Raw genomic sequence first — 19,269 nt, 5'->3', positions numbered from 1 at the left:
AAAATTTTATTTTATTTATTTGTTTTTAAAAGATTTTATTTATTTATTCATGAGAGACAGAGAGAGAGAGGCAGGGGCATGGACAGAGGGAGAAGCAGACTCCATGCAGGGAGCCCGATGTGGGACTCGATCCAGGACTCCAGGATCACACCCTGAGCCAAAGGCAGATGCTCATCCACTGAGCCACCCAGGCGTCCCTGAAAGGGAAAATTTTAAATTCCATAATCATAATGGGATATTTTAGCCTACCTCTCTCAAAAATTACAAGGATTATTAGGCCAGAAAAAAAGTAATAATAGAATATTTGAACAACCCATTTAATAAATTCAGCCTAATCTTCATGTTTTGGAAGATTAAGTATTTTAAAAATGACATTCTTCCCAAATTGATTTGTAGATCCAATGCAACTGCAATTCAAATATTAACAAGATTGTATTATTTATGTGTGTTGAAGTAAGGGAGGTCCCGACAAGTTGACTCTAAAATTTACAGGAAATATCAGGAACTTAGGAAAGGCAAGACATTCTTAAAGAAGCCTGAGAGAGAGGAATATGCTCTACCAGATATTAAGATCTATTACCAAATGTATTATTAAGACAATGTAGTGTTGGGGTAGGATAAAGAATTCCGTGGTACAGAATAAAGAGACCAGAATTAGACTCATGCAGTCATAAACATCTGATGTAGGACAGCAGTGCCATTGCATGGTAATGGAGGAAGGAAAATCTTTTCAATACGTGATGCTGAATACAATCAGGTATATATATATATATATATATATTGAGATTTTATTTATTTGAGATAGAGCAAGCATGAATGGGGGGGAGGGGGAGAGGGAGAAGAGGCTCCCCACTGAGCAGGGAGCCCAAGGCAGGGCTCAATCCCAGGACCCTGGGATCATGACCTGAGCTGAAGGCAGACATTTAACCACCTGAGCCAGCCAAGTGCCCTCCATATTTTTAAATGAAATTAGAACCACTATCTCACATTAAATGTAAAAATCAATTCCAAGTGGATTAAGGACTCAAATGTGAAATGCAGAACTACAGAGATTTCTTTAACATAGGATAATAGCTTTATTACCTCAGGTCAGGGAAGGATTTCCCAACCAATGAAAAAAAAGCAGTACCCACGAAGGATTTGATAAATCACAATTAAAATTGTGAAAGACAAGCCAAGAAGGGAGAAGCATTTGTGGCAATATGGCATACAAAGGGCTTATATCCTAAATGTTTAAAGAATTTTTCTAAATCAATGTGAAAAAAGAAAGTCTATGTACCACTTTTTCTCTTCATCTTTCTTGAATCTCAGACCATCCAATAACACAAAGTATTCTTTAGAATTTCCTTTAGTGAAGGGCTACTAGTGACAAGTTATCTTTGATACTACTAGACAATGTCCTTTTTGGGCACATTTTCTTGAAAAAAATATTTTAACTGGTTATAGACTTCTTGAGTGACTACTATTTTCTTTAAGCCCACTAAAGACATTCCACTGTCTTCTGGCTTCCATTGTTGCTATTGGGAGGTCATCTGACATAACTCTTCTTTATTTTATTTTTTTAAAAGGTTTTATTTATTTATTCATGAGAGAGAGAGAGAGAGAAAGAGAGAGGCAGAGACACAGGCAGAGAAGCAGGTTCCATGCAGGGAGACTGATGTGGGACTCGATCCCAGGACTCCATGATCATGCCTTGAGAGGAAGGGAGCTGCTCAACCACTGAGTCACCCGGGTGTCCATGTAACTCTTCTTTAAATACAAACAGAATTTTTGTTCTCTGCTGCTTTTAAGATTTTTGTTTTCCCTTTGTGTCCTAAAGTTTTTTTCTGACAAATCTAAGATTCTTTTTTCTTTATTTCATCTTTTTTTTTTTTTTTTTTTTAAATTTTTATTTATTTATGATAGTCACAGACTGAGAGAGAGAGGCAGAGACGCAGGCAGAGGGAGAAGCAGGCTCCATGCACCGGGAGCCCGACGTGGGATTCGATCCTGGGTCTCCAGGATCGCGCCCTGGGCCAAAGGCAGGCGCCAAACCGCTGCGCCACCCAGGGATCCCCTTTATTTCATCTTGATTGGGATTCATTGGGCTTCTTAAATCTGTGGGCTATTGACATTTATCAGTTCTATAAAATTATCCATTACCTCTTCAAATACTGCCTTTGCCTCATTATCTTTCTCCTCTCCTTTTGGTATTTTGAATAAATATGTTTTAAACACATCATTTTCATATCATATTCTATATTTTTATTTTTGTTCCCATGGAGAATTTTATAATTTTTTTTTTTTTACCTTTTTCTTCCATGTCATTAGTTCTCTCTTTAGTTGGGCCTAACCTGTGTCTAACTGTCCTCTTTTAAGTTTTTAACTTCAACTGTTATATTTTTCATTTCTATAAGTTCCATTTTTTCTTTTAAAACGATTATGACGCTATAGTTTTCTGTTCCTTCTATATGTCTTCAGGATGATATTTTATTTTCATAGCATAGTTTACTTCAATTTCCAAAGTCTTTGCAGGTCTTTTTATTTTATTTTATTTATTTTTTATTTTTTTATTTTTTTAAATTTATTTATGATAGTCACACAGAGAGAGAGAGAGAGAGGCAGAGACACAGGCAGAGGGAGAAGCAGGCTCCATGCACCGGGAGCCTGATGTGGGATTCGATCCCGGGTCTCCAGGATCGCGCCCTGGGCCAAAGGCAGGCGCCAAACCGCTGCGCCACCCAGGGATCCCTGCAGGTCTTTTTAAAATGAGATATTACTCCTCTGGGGTTTGAATTGTGGTGTCACGCTTCCTTGTGTTCTTAATTAGTTTTCACTGTGTGCTAGTAACTGAACCTGAAGGGTAATCTGTAGGAGAAATTTGAGGGCCAGACAGATAACTTTCCTTCAGATATGACTTGGATTTGATTCTGTGGGGTACCTCAGTTCACTGTCACCCCTTAAATTCTATATCACCCAAGAGAAACAAATCTGGTCTCCATAATTTAATTTCTAGAAATCTATCCTGAAGAAATATATAAAAATACATTTATACATAAATATGTTCAAAGCAATGTTATTTAGCATAACAAAAAACCTGTTAACCTATATGTCCAATAACAGGGGAATGGTTAGATAAACTATGTAAAAAAGCACATAGAATTAAAATGCTGTCAATGTAAGCTGTATATTAGAGATATTTTTATAATAAATTTTAAAAAGATAAAAATTACATATGTAATATAATTACAAGTATGTTAACCAAAAAAAACGTGTGAAAAGTCTGGAACAGTGCCGTCTGATAGAACTTTTGGTGACCGTGAAAATGTTCTGTATCTGCACCACATGGTAGCCATTCATCACACATAGCTACTTAGCACTCGAAATGTGTGACTAGTGTGACTGAAGAATTACATTTTATTTTTTATTTTTTTAAAGATTTATTTATTCATGAGAGACACAGAGAGAGTGGGGGGGGGGAGGCAGAGACACAGGTAGAGGGAGAAGCAGGCTCCCCATATGAAATCCGATGCAGGACTCCATCCATGATCTGGGGATCTCTGAGCCAAAGGCATATGCTCAATCACTGAGCCACCCAGGTGTCCCAAGAATTACATTTTAAATTGTATTTAATTGTAGTCATTTTAAATTTAGATAGCCATATGTAGTAGTTGCTACCTTATCGGGTGGTGTGGATCTAGAAAATATTGACATATTAACAATGACTTTTGGGAAGTGCTTGAGCCTTTTGGTGATTTTTCTCCCCCTCTTTCTAGTGTTTTAAGGGTTCCAAATGTTCCTTAATGTATAATGATCACATTTTAAAATAAAAAGGCTTTAACCAGAATAACCCCCTATTAGAAAATGTATGTAAAAGCATTGTTATAAAGTCTAGTAGAGACTAGTAAAGTCTAGTTAAAAAGCCAAGTCTGTACCATTTCTTCCTGACAAAGAGTTAAATGTGTTATGTAGCCAGCCTGTTATATTCATTATGACAGCTTTTACAATTTTAGGTAAAACTGACTTTAAAGAGTCACAAATAAAAAATTACAAGAGAATTACCTTTCCACATGCTATTCTAGCATCACAGCAATCAATGGAAATGTTTCTATCTTCTACTAGGAAATCAAGTAGACTGTCAGTAGTTAGCTCTTTTTCTGGGATATCCACGGAAAGTTGATAAGAAATTGTTTTTAAGTGCTTTGAATCTAATGGGAAAAGAATCACATGAAAGTACATATTTGTTTAAGATGTTCCAAAACCTCTCTTCTAAAATGAAATTTCAAACCCTATTACAAATGCATTGATTCATCACTTTTTTTATTTTTTTATTTTTTATTTTTTTTAAAGATCTTATTTATTTATTCATGATAGACATAGAGAGCGAGAGAGAGAGAGAGAGAGAGGCAGAGACACAGGCAGAGGGAGAAGCAGGCTCCATGCAGGGAGCCCGACGCGGGACTCGATCCCAGGACTCCAGGACCTCGCCCTGGGCCAAAGGCAGGCGCCAAACCGCTGAGCCACCCAGGGATCCCCATCATCACTTTTTTTTTAATGGAAGAAAAATGAGGTTCTTCATTAAAGTGAGTGCCTTCTTTTGTTAAGAGAATGAAAATGTTCTTTTGTTAAAAGAAGAAAGGTGATTTTCATTATGTGGAATGCTGTGGCCTTACATTTAGTAGGAAATAGTTGAATATCAAGGAACTTTATACTAGGGATTTAGTTTAAACCAAAACAAACATGTATGTTTTCTAAGTATTTTTTCCATGTCTCTCAGTGGTTGAGGAGCAGCCTGATGCTCAGAAAGATTAACTAATGTACCCCAAACTATAGGGAGCCTATAGGGAGAAAAGCAAGGATACAAACTTCTGATTCTAAAAGTCAGTGCTCCTCCAATATACCCATGCTATAGCAACTCATCAGCTCTTTGCAGCTTTCTGCAAGGTGCTCTACAGATGTTGCTAATTTATTTCGATCAATAACACAGTAAACTGAACACTAAAAACTTCAAAAGGCACATGACTGAAATGCTGGATTTTTTTTTTTAAGATTTTATTTATTTATTCATGAGAGACACACAGAAAGAGGCAGAGACATAGGCAGAGGGAGAAGCAGGCTCCCTGCTGGGAGCCCGATGTGGGACTTGATCCCAGGACCCCAGGATCACACCCTGGGCCAAAGGCAGATGCTCAACCACTGAGCTACCCAGACGTCCCTAAAACACCAGATTTTCTGAACCATTTTACTGAGGCATTGACTGGAATAAACATTTTAAATATTTTAAATATTTTAATTTTAAATATTTAAATTTTTTATATATATATATATATTTTTTTTTTTTTTGTCTTGGTCTTGTTCAAACATCTGAGCTTTCTGAGGTACAACTGATCTAGAACATCAGTGTTGAGGGACTCACCTTCTTCAGAAAAATTAACTGGTCCATTTGGTATTATTGCAAATTGTCTGGCAATTTGTCGCTCCTGTTTTCTACAAAATTCAAAAATATGACAAAAAAATCTGAAAGGTATTTGAAGCTTAAAACAGAATTTTAGTACAAAATTTAACTGTCTAAATGCCATCCCTTTTTTTAAATTTATTTTTTATTCTTTTCTATCAGGTAGTTAATGTAGTAATCAATACATATGGGTCTCTACTCTCTTTTGTCAACAAATTTCTCCAACATGGGAATTCTCAATTGCCCCAAGAGTTTGCCGTTGGTAGATTTCTACTTTAAATTGGTGAGTTCACAGACTTTCTGGGACCTTCGGAATCTCTCTAATTTCCCCCCCGCCCCCCAAGCTCTCAAGTGGGCCTGCATCTCAATATCAAAGGCTACCTCCGCAGGGCTTTTTCCTTTGCTTTGAGTCTATCAGCTTCACTGCCATGGGCTGCATGAGGGTCAATACAGATTAATTCAGCTTTAGGGCTTTGGGTTTTTTTTTTTTCCTCATAGATGTAGTCAATCAGATTTTGAGAATAACTGCAACAGCAGGCCTGGAAAACAAAGAGGTCATTTTCATCTCACCAGTCCTGGATGAAGATAACTAGAGGGGAAAAAAAACAAAAATGGCCAAGGAAATTTGGATACCCATCTATCGACTTTTTTCTGGTAACAGTGATCTTGAGATGGAGCTCACAGACTCTACAGTTCATCCATTCGAAGCGTACAAGTCACTGGGTTTTAGTGAATTCACAGACATGTGCGAAACCATCACCGCAGCCAACTTTTAAACATCTGTGTACGTGTTTTTGTGTAGATAAATGTTGTCGATCCTCTTGGGCATATACCTAGGATTGTCATTGTTGGGCTATATGTAACTATGTATTTAACTTCTCAGGAAATTGCCAGACGGTTTCTCAAAGGGCCTATGCCATATTATCTTCCCCCTTCGAAGTATAGGAGAGTGCCAGTTTCTCTACATTCTCGCCAGCACTTGTTATTATCCATCTTTTGGATTATGGCCATCATTGTGGGTACGAAACGGTAATCCATTGTGGTTATGATTTGCATTTCCCCAACAGCTAACAGGTAACTCTTTTAAGAATTGCAGTGCAGGGAAAGGTGCTGGAGGAAATACTTCCTTTGTTTAAAAATAACATAATTTCCTCTATAAACCTGCTTTAGAACTTACACCTGTGGGTTCCGAGCTATCATCATCAGAGAAAACATCCATGTTGGAAAGAAATGTTCTTAGATCGCCCCCACAAAATTCACACTGCAGTGCTATTTCCTCCTCTTCTTCCTTCAGAGAGGGGAAAATAAAAATGAATTAGGCCCATACAGAGGCCCGAGCCTCTGGGAGCAGTAGGAGTCAGGGCTCAGGGCAGGGCCGGCAAAAGTCCAGTAGGGGAGCAGGGGTGCTGGGGGATGTGCCAAACTGTCAGAATCCCTGGGGGTTCCCAGAAATAGCTGCCAGGGGAACTTTCAGGAGGCTGAGATCCTATATCAGAAGGCACCAAGCCAGGAAGAGCCGTATATTCCAGTAATGAGACATTATTTCTGTTCAAGGGTTGGTGAGGCCTGAGGAGGCCGAGGTGGTATTTTGAGGGCCTCTGTCTGGTGCCTTTCGCCAGAGCACAGCTGAGCCCAAAAGGAGCTCCTGGGTCCTTAGGACGCCTCCTGAGTGCAAGAAGAAAATTGCACGCGTGACTTTATTGTTGACATCAGAGTCCCTTGTGGGGGAGGGGGTTACAGTGTGTCACCAGCTGCAGGCGCCGAAGGATAACACACTTTAGCCCCAGCTGGGGCTCTGAGTTCTTCTGTCTGTGCTGCAAGGGTAATTCAGGAGTGTGGGGGAGACCAGGGGAAGCAATGGGAGACTTGGAGTTGGGGGGCTCACGGCTTGAGGCTCTCTCTATGGTCACGTGGGTGATCTGAGGTCACGGCTGTGACTGTAGGGGCTCCTGGGCAGGCAAGCAGCCAAGCCTCAGCACAGGCCTCCAGGGGAACCCCTCATCACGCACTTGCAGGTCATGAACACCACCAGGCCAGCTGTGTTCGCCAGTCTCTGGGCCTGGCAAAATGGCCACCGTGGGGCCAAAGGGTGGCTGAGGTGGCCAGCGCAGCCAGGCATTCACCACTCTGGAGTGATGGCCCGTATCTTGAGGCTACTGAAACTACCCACAGATAAGTACTGCCCATGGGTGAGAGCAGAACCCTTGGGGTGGGGCGGGGCGGGTAAAGCCCTGTCAGGGAGAGATGGTGGTGACACATCTAGTTTGGCTCCCAAGTGACCTAGCAGGCAGAAAGAGAGCGTGCTGATGCCAGGCCATTTCCATAGTGATTAGCTTCTCAGCCCACAGTCTCTTCCCCTACGGGGTAGCAAGGTGGAGGTGCTTCTAAAGACCACGAATAGGGCGGGGCTGCCACCCGTCAGAGCCCCATCTACGCAGACCTCAAACATCTGCCCAAGATCTGGGTGCCAGCGCGGGGACAACTCCCTGGAAGAAAGGCAACTGGGCTTTCCCCATGTTCAGGACCGTCTCCGGGTGTCAGCTGAAGAAAACTCCAGCAACTTCCTGGGGTACAAGCTTTCATGGTTCAGGAAGAGAAAGGAGCTGGTTTGAATAAAGATTTTCAGGGCAGCCCAGGTGGCTCAGCGGTTTAGCACCACCTTCAGCCCAGGGCCTGATCCTGGAGACCCGGGATTGAGTCCCACCTGGGGTTCCCTGCGTGGAGCCTGCTTCTCCCTCTGCCTGTGTCTCTGCCTCTCTCTCTCTCTCTCTCTCTGTGTGTCTCTCATGAATAAATAAATAAAATCTTAAAAAAAAAAAAAAAAAAAAAGAATTTCAGCCTGAAGAGTCCAGAGTTTAGAAACCTGGACCACTATAAACAGGAAAACACTGACTGCTATTACATGACATATTGACTGTGTCACCCCTTCATTAGACTTGCAGAGTGGAATGCACCCCAAGGCGGCAATGAGCCGCACGTCGGTGGGTCCACACAGCACTCCCATTGACCCTGCACACACGTCTGCGGCCTGCTGCCTCACACCATGGCCGGCTCTTATTTCCAGTGAGGGAGCCTGCACCTTTAGCATACCCCAAAGGAAGTAATTCACGGGCCCCGATCTGGGAGGGGTGCAGCTCTCTCCACACAGCCAGACCATCCGGGTTTGGAAGTAATCATACCAGCAATCAGTCCCTCACTGCTCCAGGGCAGCGGGGCGGTGTGCCATCCCGTGAGAGTTATTACAATGGCCTTTCCCTCGCCCACCAGACAGAGGCACTAATGGGTCACTTGAGATGACTAAGTATGGCAGATGTTCATCTTTGTTTCCAGGCTTGGTGGCCACTGTGATGGGTTGCATCATGTCCCCTGAAAAGATATTTTGAAGTCCTAACCTCTGGTACCTGTGAATGGGGCTTTGTTTAGCTATGGGTCTTTGCAGATGGAACCAAGTGCAGATGAGAGATCATTAGGTCATAATCCAAGAAGACTGGTGTCCTTGGAGAAGAGGGACATTGGGACACAGGCTCGCAGAGAATGCTGGGACAGCCAACACGGGGCTGGAGGAAGGCCAAGGTTGGATGGCCACACTGGGGCCGGGGAGGAGGCAAGGAAGGATGCTCCCCTAGAGGCCGGGCTGGCTGATACTTGGGTTTTGAACTCTTAGCCTTCGGAACCGTGAGACAATAAGTTGCTGTGGTTTTAACCATCTCATTGGCGGTAGATGGTTCCAGCAATCCTAGCAAAGGAACACAGCTGCCCTAAGTGCTATTCCAGGTAAAAGAGCTCTTTGCCCGATTTGTTTTTTAAAGTAGATTCGCTGTCTTCCAGGCAAATCATCCTGTGGCTTATTACATCATTTATTAATAGGCAAAAATTTTAAAACTTCAAAATAGCATGAATTTAAAAATCACCTTGAAGCTAATGCCTAAATTGGAGCTCTCTCCTTTGAATTGCAGAACGGACGGTGGCCCGATGCTCGGCAAGGTCCTCAGGGAAGGCTCGAACAGGGTTATGAAGTCTTCTTTAAACTAAGTTTTTAAAAAGAGAGAACTGATGTCTGAGTAAGTGACATTTACCATGAAAACTGAGTACTGTTGGACTGATAAACATTTCTTACCTCCAGCTCACATAAAATACTCAGTTTTCGCTCTTTGGGATTAATTACCCATTTTTCTGAAAAGCATCAATTTGGAAGGAAAGTTTAAAACTTTTATAACGGTGTGCTCTACTTTCTCATCACCCACTACCCCCACCACCCCATCACATACTCACACAGACACACACACACACACACACACACACACACACACACACACACACAGTTTAAATGCCCTGAAACCTTTTCACCCGGGCCTCGAGTATATTCTCAGGGGAGGGATTTTCTAGAGGAGGCGGGCCCTGTCCAGTTCAGGCTGGTTCCCCAGGGCCAGTTGGCCTTTGCCCTCAAAGGGAGGGAACTCCAAACATCCACTTACCTCTTAACTTAGAAGCCAGATTTTCATGTTCAGTATCCTTAGTTACAGAGGAGGTTTTCTTCCCTGTAAAATGAGTGCACGTTTGTCATCAGTTCTGACAGAGAAGGAAAGCGACGTAACGTAAAACAAGATATGCCTCTTGGAAAAATAAATACCCTTATTTGTGTTTGCTTTACCTTATACTTTTTTTTTTTTTTTGCCTTTTCCAAATAACCTTTTTATCAACAATGAGGACCAGAGGAAAGTCACCCTTGATGAGCACATTTAAGAGTGTTTCCTTGTTTCTTTCTGGTCCTAGACTACTGCAGAGATGCACATCTTGCTTGATTATAAATGTTGTGTTGCCAACTCTTGTTTTCTGCTTTTCTGAAGTACCGCTTTGTCTACCTTATGTCTGTTACTGTGTAGGAGATTTTTCAGGGGGAGGGGTGCTGAAGGTTCTAGTTTAAGACACTGAACTCAACTATGAGGATTATTCCCTCTGCAGATTCCAGGGCAGTGGTGGAAATGGGAAAGGTACCCATCGGCAACTTTGAATAAACATCTAGAAGATTTAGACTGATAGAATTGGAATAGGAAAACCAATCAGATCTACCTACAACAGGACAGAGGTAGTGGAAGGGAGCTGGCCTAGTTGTTCACGGAGCCAGTGCCAGCAAGGACTGCGGGTGAAGAAATAAGTGGGCTTCAGAAAATGATGCCCTTCCTATGTGGAGTATCTGAAAACATTTTAAATAAGTTTTAAGCATCTTGTCCAACAGAAATACCAGCACAGTATATAAAAAAAATGAATGCACAAAGATTTTTATTAAGGTATTCTTTGGGATCCCTGGGTGGCGCAGCGGTTTGGCGCCTGCCTTTGGCCCAGGGCGTGATCCCGGAGACCCGGGATCGAATCCCACATCGGGCTCCCGGTGCATGGAGCCTGCTTCTCCCTCTGCCTGTGTCTCTGCCTCCCTCTCTCTCTCTCTGTAACTATCATAAATAAATAAAAATTTAAAAAAATAAAAAAAAAGCAGAAAAAAAAAGGCATTCTTTGTTAATGGGGAGAGCTCAAAACATCAAACCAAACCGACTCTGAAATGTCTAGCAATCAGTTTTATTAGGTATAAGCCACAATAACTGTGTATAAGGGAATACTGTGCAGTTGTTCCAGTGAATCAGGTGGACCTTTCATGGCATGGAAAGATGCCCATGATACACTGCTAAGTAAAAAAAAAAATTAGAGACAAATTTGCCTATTGCTCACAGGAAATGTTGTTTCATAGACTTTCACCTTACAAACTATTAGAATTGATAAGAAATTTTTGCAAGGGGGGGGCAGATACAAGCTTAATATATAGAAATCAATAATTTTCCTTCGCATTGACAATAATTAAAAAAATAAAACCGGGAAAAAAGTGTCCAATTGTTACATCAGTACAACTACAACTCCTAGGAATAAACTCGTAAGAGCTGCATGAGTCCTCTATGGGAAAAAGAAAAACTATGAGAGGAGACCTGGAAGAAATGGAGAGGCACATCTAGGTTCACGAGGTTCCTGCTTGGTGCAGACCAATGGCCATGAGACGAGGTGGCCCAAGCACCTTCCTTGGTAGCCTCGGTAAACAAACCGAAATCTGCCATAGTCAATTCCTGTAAATGCCTCAAAGTTAAGAATAGCCAACCTGAAAACAGCCAACCAGGCTTTCCCAAATAACTCAACTCTTTAGACTATACTATAGCCAATCAAAAAATTTCCTTGTTTTGCTCTGGTGTCTTCTCTGTCAAAAGCTCTGGCCTCACTCCTGTCTGGGGAGTGCTTCTATCTCCTGTCTGGCACTGCTCTGTTTCAATCCACATTTGCTCAAACTTAGAAATCTGAAAATGCCTGTTTGTCTTTTAACACTGCTAGGCCAGGGCCACAAAACAACTCGTCAGAGGCCATTGAAAAATCCCATCAGATTTACATTGACTGTGTGGGTTCATCTGGGGATTATTAACAACTTTTTAATATTTGGTTCATTTTTTAGGTTAGATTTTGTCAGTCTTCTGGGCAAACCCTCTAGCATCTTTTCACTTTGTTCCCATTGAATGAGCTTGGTTCTCAGTTGATCCTTTGGCTCTCTCTCTCCTCAGATTCTCCTCCTACTTACCTTGCTGCAGCCACACCCACTGTCCCCTGGTTCTAGGAGGAGATGCTTGCTAGTCCCAATGCCTGCCCCCAGAGATCATCCTGGCTTGTTCACCCACCTCCTTGAAGCCTTTGCTCAAATATTTTAGCTTCTCAGTGAAGATTTCCCTGAGCACCCTATGTAACCTTGAACCCCTCCCACCCAACAAATCCTGTCCCTTTCCTTTGCTTTTTCTTCTCAGCACTTCTATCGCCTAATCTACTATATATTTGCTTATTTTATGTATTATCTATCTCACCATCACCTCTACCTTCCACACTTTAATACCAGATCACTAAGACAGGGGTTTTGTTTTTCTCCATCGCCATTTTCCTAGAACAGGGTTTGGACAATGACAGGCGCTTGGCATGTGCTAAGGTGCTCAACAAGCATCTGATGAATAAGTGACATAATATAAAACAAACAGAAAAGGTAAAAGGAAAGGCTATTCATAATTACTTACCCTGGGATAAATTACAATTTTAATTTTTGTATTGTTTATTTCCTAATGGTTGACATTTAGAAACAGAAGTGCATATCACTTCTTAATAAAAAATGAAGCTATGTATCAAGATATAATGGAGAACATAAATGTTGGCATTTATTACAGACTAGGGGCCAAAGAGTTTAAATATTTAATCTCATTTTGATCTTCATAACAATTCTGTGACTGAGGTATTATTCTTATTACCGACACATGAAGATTCTGAGACTCCTTGGAGCTAAGATTTCATGCCCTGGCATCTCCATGTCAGTTTGCGTTGGGCTGGGATTCAAACCCGGCTCTCCCACCACCTCTTACCACCATGCTCATTCCAATGTGCAAGCCTATCTCCCAGTTAAAGCGAAGAAATCAAACTACTCACTCCTCTGCCTTCTGCCAGAAAGTTCTTGAAGCCAGCTTTCTTCTGTTTGCACTGATGTTGGAATTCCTGGATACAAAGTGTGATACATAGTCCTGAAGTTTAGACAAAGTGTTAGTTTTGAGTATACCTATGTAGTTGTTAGCAGTTCTTCCAAATATAATACATTTTAACGGTCAACGCACCTACATGAGAAGATCGTGGTTTCTATTTGAAATGTTTTCTTCCATTCTTATCTCTCAGTAAAGTCAGGCACAGTGTGTTTGCATCATAGGGAAAGTACTCCTTCCTAAGCCCCAGAGGCTCCCAGTACCATATTTTTCCCTGTAGGGAATAAATTACTACAACTTTCTCTGTGCATGTGTGTTGGTGGTGGCAGTGACGGTGCGTGTGTTTAAACATTTACTTGAATTTCAATGAGACATTTTGCTCATTTTATGTAAGTAATCTCTATACCCAGTGTGGGGCTCAAACGCACAACCCTGAGATCAAGAGCCGTATGCTCCTCTGACTAAGCCAGCCAGGTGCCTCAATTAAATAGTTAAAAAAAAATAATACAACCTTTTTTTTTAAAGGGTTGAAGTTAAATGCATTGTAACCAAACAATTTGTATTCTTTCTACAAGTAGTTCAGTCACTTGCATTATCACTGACATGACAGGAAGGCAGACACGGACTTTCACTAGTTAAAATGACTGTTAATTGGTAACAAGTAAATAATTATTGCTTCAAGTTCCTTTGCCTCTTTGAATTTCAGGTTTTTAAATAATTTGCTGGATCTTATAAAATTATCAAATCCTTTTCAAATGAATGAGTCAGATTTAGGGCTGTGTCCGCCCCGTTTTTTTATTTTTTATTTTTATTTTTTATTTTTTACCATTTTTAGTTTTCTTAGGTCTCCACCTTCCTTTTTTTAATGCTTGGTTCCTTGGCATCTTGCAGCAGTGGGTTGTTTTAATTCTGAGATGACTGTGTCTTTTAATAAGTGAAGAATAGCTCTGCTGAAGCCACCTGTGCAAGTCTCTGGGGGATTCCTATTTATCTAAGCTCCCAGAGAGACAAGTTACAGGGACCAAGTGTTAAGGTGTAGAGCAATCCCTAGACAATGTTTAACGTTTGGCTTTTTTCCCAATTCAATGGTTAACAACATCGATACATTATTCATCAAGGTCTTTTTGCCTTCCTCAAACCAACACCAAAGCTTGTTCCTGAAATTCTGTGTAAAGTTGGCAGGTGACTGAGGGTAACAGAATTGACACTGAGAACTTACTATGCAGTAGTACCTTCAGAGTAGTTGCTTTACTCACATTATTTCATTCATATTCACAAAAACTAATCAAGGCATCTATTAATATTCCCTTTCTACCAGCAAGGAAACTGAGGCTCTAGGGAACTTCTGAAAAATTGCATGTGGCAGATACAGATGAGGCCTGGACCTATTCGGCTTCAAAACCTGTGTTTCTCCACATTCATCTCACCACCTACAGTTGATCCCATTTTCAACCAGAAAGGTAATAAACAATAGTAATTAAAGTAATTAAAAAACAGAAAGTGAAACCCTCTTGCACTGTTGCACTGAATGCAAATTGGTGCAGCCACTCTGGAAAATAGTGTGGAGGTTCCTCAAAGAGTTAAAAACAGAACTGCCCTATGACCCACCAATTGCACTACTGGGTATTTACCCCAAAGATACAGATGTAGTGAAACAATGGGACACCTGCCCCGCAATGTTCACAGCAGCAATGTCCACGGTAGCCAAACTGTGGAAGTAGCCTTGATGTCCTTTGACAGATGACTGGATAAAGAAGATGTGGTCTCTATATACAGTGGAATATTACTCAGCCATCAGAAAGGATGAATACCCGCCATTTGCTTTGATGTGGATGAACTGGAGGGTATTATGCTGAGTGAAGTAAGTCAATCAGAGAAGGACAATCATCATATGGTCTCACTCATACGGGGGATATAATAAATAGTGAAAGGGATTATAAAGGAAAGGAGTGGGAAAAATTAGAGAGGGAGACAAACCATGAAAGGCTCCTAAATCTGGGAAACGAACAAAGGGTTGGGAAGGAGAGGTGGGCACAGGTTGGGGTGACTGGGTGATGGGCACTGAGGGGGGCACTTGACCAGATGAGCATTGGGTGTTATACTGTATACTGGCAAATCGAACTTCAATAAAAAAAAAAAAAAAACTTTCCAAATTTTTACAGGAAAAAAACTAGGCGAGCCAGTATCGATTGCATTTTTACAGCTTCTTAAGGGCAGATTTCCTTAAAAACACCATCTTACCAAATTCACCAGAGAATGCTTTGAAATATAAAAGAAGCATCTTCTTAACAAGATTTATGAGGAGGAATTAAAAATTTGATCATGTAAAGAGATGTTCCCCTACAATAGGAAGTTCGGGTCAAGATGTCAGTGGAGTACCCAACTCTCCTCCCCTTCCTTTCCAAGGTCTTCCTGAAATAACACAGACAAACAAAACAAATGAAAAAGATAACCCTGGAAAATAAGAAAGGTGTCATCCGTAGACAAATAATACCGAAGTCCTTAAGGAACAAAAAGAAATGGCTTTAGTTTGATGGAAAACCAGAGTGCAGACCACTACAGCTCAAGACAAGAGAGGTAAGCAAAGTTCTTCTGGGAAGTTCCTGGCTCAGGCTCAACCAAATGCAGAGAGGAGGGACCTGGGACTGCCATCGGAGGAGTTCGAGAAGTTAATTCAAAGCAGTGGGCCAGGCAGGCAAACCCCTTCTTCTCCCCTCATACAGGGGCAGTTGTTTTTATTTACAGATGAAGCCCAAAGAACTGCTTTCTACAGAGTGGGCAGCGTCTCTAAGGAGTTTTTAGGTCAGAAAGAGAAGCAGAGCACAGCATGAGGTTACGCAGGACCTGCCTAATAGGCTCGGATGAGAAAGGAGGAAGGCACATGCCACCTAGAAATAAAATTCACAGAGAACTCCAACCACACAGCGACATTCCTCATCCCAACCCCAGTTATAGTCGGTATCTACCTGCCTGCTTCCTGCCGACACTCCACCAGAGGCTGGCTCTGACGTCCCCCATCCACTGGCTCTGACGTCCCCCATCCACTGGCTCTGACGTCCCCCATCCACTCACTAGGGCTCCCAACCTGCCAGGCCAGCCCTGGGAGGAGCTACTCAGCTGCAGAAATGACTCCATCCCGGCTACCTACTGGATAAACAGGACTAATCCTGGAAAAAAAAAAAAAAAAACTTAGAAGAACAAAAAAGAACTTGATTTTTATTTGAGCACTCTGAAAAGAGATTTAAGAGCAACAGTGATTTGAACAGAAACAGAGAACAAGACCTGGCTTCTGGGAAATGACAAATAGGAATACCAAGGTAAGATTTCTTGTTCAAGGGCTGTATATTATCATATAAACACCCAACAGCTTGAAGCCGTCCAAGAGGGGCCACGGCTATCCAGGAGGGGTTCTGAAGGAAAGAACAGAGACAAATGAAGGGAAGGAAGTAATCCCATATCGCTGGTGTCTGGGACTCAGAATGATCAGCAGTACGGAGTACTAGAAGTCAAAGAACCAATGCCCTCTGAGCTCTGAGGAAAGGGGCTTTAAATGTATTCTTTTATGCCAGGTTGTGATTAATTAAGGATGAGGGTAAAGTGAAGAAACCTTCAGACAGGACTACCCACAAGATCTGCATGAGATAATTACCTGAGGAGTTTGTCCAGCAAACAGAGAAGGAATCGAAGCAAGCAAGCACTATGGGAATCAAGGAACGGTGGCCACTGAACCCAGCTCAGGAAAGCTGAAGACACTTAACAACTGAGAGTTGACAAGTTCCCTTTTAGGAGCAAGTTTTACTGACATAGGATTTTGGGTGTTTTTTGTTTTATTATTATTATTTTTTTATATTTTGAGTGTGCACGAATACAATCACATTGTTGGGTTCTCAGCATCAAATTATATTGTTGATAGATTTTCAGTTTTTAGAATCAACCTGTACTGAGTTAACTATGTAAAAACATAATATGAACATAATAAAACTTGGCAAAATAATGACTTTGTGTGAATATATATTACACATTAATATAGTTTGTTATAAAATGTGTATGATTTGTTGTTAATTGGGGGAGAAAGGGGTGAGAGGATAGAAGAAAGTAGAAGTGCATTAGTGTGTTAACTTCATAATGAGTTAGTAGATAGTTGCTAAAGTTGAGAAATCAGATAGTAGAGGTTTAAATAAAGTCCTAAAGGCTAGAAAACCTAAAAAATAACAAATACCAAAAATGAAGAGGGGGGGAATTAGTATGAGTTATATTTCTCATCTTTCATGGGTAGGAAGCCTATAATTATGGCAAAAATTGATAAATCAGGGAATGAAAATGTGCTGTTTAGAATAATATTGGAGGGGTGGCTGGCTTGCCAAAATCAGTAGGGCATGCCACCCTTGACCTCGGAGGTGTGAGTTTGAGCCACTTGGGTGAAGAGATTACTTAAAAATAAAATTATAATAGAAACAAACTGTTAGCAATATGTTAACTGGGGATTGGGGCTGTGGTGATGAAGAAGGGCATGGAGATTTTTAATTTTATGCCTTTGTATCCTTTCATACTTAACCATGTGCATGTTACTTTTTTCTTAAAAAGTTGAATTAAAAGGACAGAACAGCCCTCCTCATGCTTAAGAATTTAAAAGTTGCTTGTGAAAGCAAAGCTTAGGTGAATGGTCATTCAAGATTGTGGACTCAGGTTTGCTGTGAGATTTCAGGGAAGATTCATAAAGATGTTCCAAAAAGTATTTCTCTGGTGTCTTCCTGTGCCTGAGGGCTAATAGCAATAACAATAGTAAGAAAAAGGGAGGGGGAGACCGAAATTTCCAGTGTCCTTCACGGAAGGCGTCTCTGATCATTGTCTCAGCCAGCAGAGCCCTCCACCTCGAATGTTCACAGCCCTTGTTCCTGTACCCCTGGCACAGTGTTATCATTTCATGTTATATTAAGTGGACGGGCCACGTCCGCAGGTAGATGGACAAGGGACCTCGTCTCAATCTCCGAAGTGTCTAACAGCATGGTTTTTCCAAAAAAACCTTTGTGGATAAATAAATTCGTTATAAGCGCCCCGGATCATTTGACTCTACTTGCAGACGTGTTCATCCAAGAGGTAACCAACACCAGCTTCAAAAAAATAATAAGAAAACAAAACATTTTCTTACCGATCTAAATTCATTCCAGGCAGGTCTTTCCGAAATGTCTGAAATATTTTAGGAAAATCTGTTGAAGGAGACATCAAAAGATGTAGCCCCTGCCTCTGAATCAGCGGTTCACAAAAGGCCAAGTTGTGCCCCCCTCCCTAGGCCTCGGGCCCCAGGAGACCTCTGGCAACATCTGAGGACATTTTTTGATTCTTACAAAGCGGATTTGGGGGGGGAGTGGGGGCTCGGGGCCAGAGGCAGGCCATCTTCCAACCTCGGCCCGACAGCAATGTCAGTCCTGGGAGGTGGAGAATCCTCGAAACAACTGCGCTAGCGCAGTGGCCAGCGCGGCCTCCCGACCGGGGCGGGCACCGGGCCTGCAGGTGCACCAGGCGCTTCCCTGACGCCCTAACTCGGGAGCGGGCGGGACTGGGGGGGGGGATGCGGGGGCGCGGGGGCGCGGGGCCCCTACTTCTCTGGGACCAGGTGCTGGACCCCGCGCTGCTGCTCGGCGTCTCGCTCCAGGACCCGCTGGGCGACGCGCTGAGCGGAGGCGTCGGGCTCAGGCTGGGGCTGGCGACGCTGGCCAGGCGGGGCAGGAGGGGCTCGGAGCCCTCGACGCTGCTGTCCCCGAAGGCCGCGGCCCCCCAGAGGTACGCATCGCTGAACGCCCCGTGCGCCTCCAGCGTCCTCTCCGCAGCCTCCACCAACTCCACCTTCTGCTGCGTCTCCACCTCCTCCACCTCCACCTCCTCCACCTCCACCTCCTCCACCTCTTCCACCTCCTCCACCTCCACCTCCTCCTCCTCCACCTCCTCCTCCTCCACCTCCACCTCCACCTCTACATCCTCCACCACCTCCACCTCCTCCTCCTCCTCCTCTACGTCCTCCACCACCTCTACATCCTCCTCCCCCTCCTCCACCTCCTCTTCCTCCTCCTCCCCCTCCTCCACGTCCTCCTCCACGTCCTCCTCCTCCTCCTCTTCCCCCTCCCGGCCCTCCTCCTCCGGCTTTCTGAAGCCAGGACTCGAGTACAGGTTGGCCATGGCTGCGGGGAGCAGGGCTGCCGCTAGCGCAGTGGCCAGCGCGGCCTCCCGACCGGGGCGGGCCAGAGCGCGCAGGCCGGGTGTGTCTGTCTCCCTGGGCAACGCCCGTCTGCGCCCGAG

At 42.8% G+C, this 19,269-nt stretch overlaps 1 protein-coding gene and 1 long non-coding RNA gene across 5 annotated transcripts in view; one reads left to right on the top strand and one right to left on the bottom strand.

The window, feature by feature from the left end:
* Positions 1-16,965, top strand: part of LOC140613834 (uncharacterized) — a 31,206-nt gene extending 14,241 nt beyond the window's left edge. The window contains exons 1-6 of one of the 2 annotated variants that reach the window (XR_012014725.1): positions 4,333-4,562; positions 5,597-9,208; positions 9,391-9,495; positions 14,294-14,435; positions 14,716-14,836; positions 15,138-16,965. This is a non-coding gene — a long non-coding RNA (uncharacterized lncRNA). Of the gene's footprint in view, positions 1-4,332; positions 4,563-5,596; positions 9,209-9,390; positions 9,496-14,293; positions 14,436-14,715; positions 14,837-15,137 lie in introns of those variants that run through there. The other variant, XR_012014724.1, reaches the window with a different exon arrangement.
* The window catches only part of ERICH6 (glutamate rich 6), a 31,782-nt gene extending 13,073 nt beyond the window's left edge, over positions 1-18,709 (bottom strand). The window contains exons 1-10 of one of the 3 annotated variants that reach the window (XM_072792289.1): positions 18,576-18,709; positions 18,125-18,182; positions 12,929-13,020; positions 9,910-9,972; positions 9,552-9,607; positions 9,346-9,462; positions 6,612-6,722; positions 5,816-5,973; positions 5,396-5,466; positions 4,042-4,187 (exon numbers count right to left, since the gene is read on the bottom strand). In XM_072792289.1, the coding sequence (XP_072648390.1) occupies positions 4,042-4,187; positions 5,396-5,466; positions 5,816-5,973; positions 6,612-6,722; positions 9,346-9,462; positions 9,552-9,607; positions 9,910-9,972; positions 12,929-13,020; positions 18,125-18,138 (828 nt within the window). In that variant the 5' untranslated portion in view covers positions 18,139-18,182; positions 18,576-18,709. Of the gene's footprint in view, positions 1-4,041; positions 4,188-5,395; positions 5,467-5,815; positions 5,974-6,611; positions 6,723-9,345; positions 9,463-9,551; positions 9,608-9,909; positions 9,973-12,928; positions 13,021-15,941; positions 16,078-18,124; positions 18,183-18,575 lie in introns of those variants that run through there. The other 2 variants (XM_072792290.1, XM_072792288.1) reach the window with 2 other exon arrangements.
* Between the last annotated feature and the right edge of the window lie 560 nt (positions 18,710-19,269).

The sequence above is a fragment of the Canis lupus genome, chromosome 22, assembly GCF_048164855.1.
Source record: "Canis lupus baileyi chromosome 22, mCanLup2.hap1, whole genome shotgun sequence".
NCBI classification, from domain to species: Eukaryota; Metazoa; Chordata; class Mammalia; order Carnivora; family Canidae; genus Canis; species Canis lupus.
This window is presented reverse-complemented; position numbering and strand designations above follow the sequence as displayed.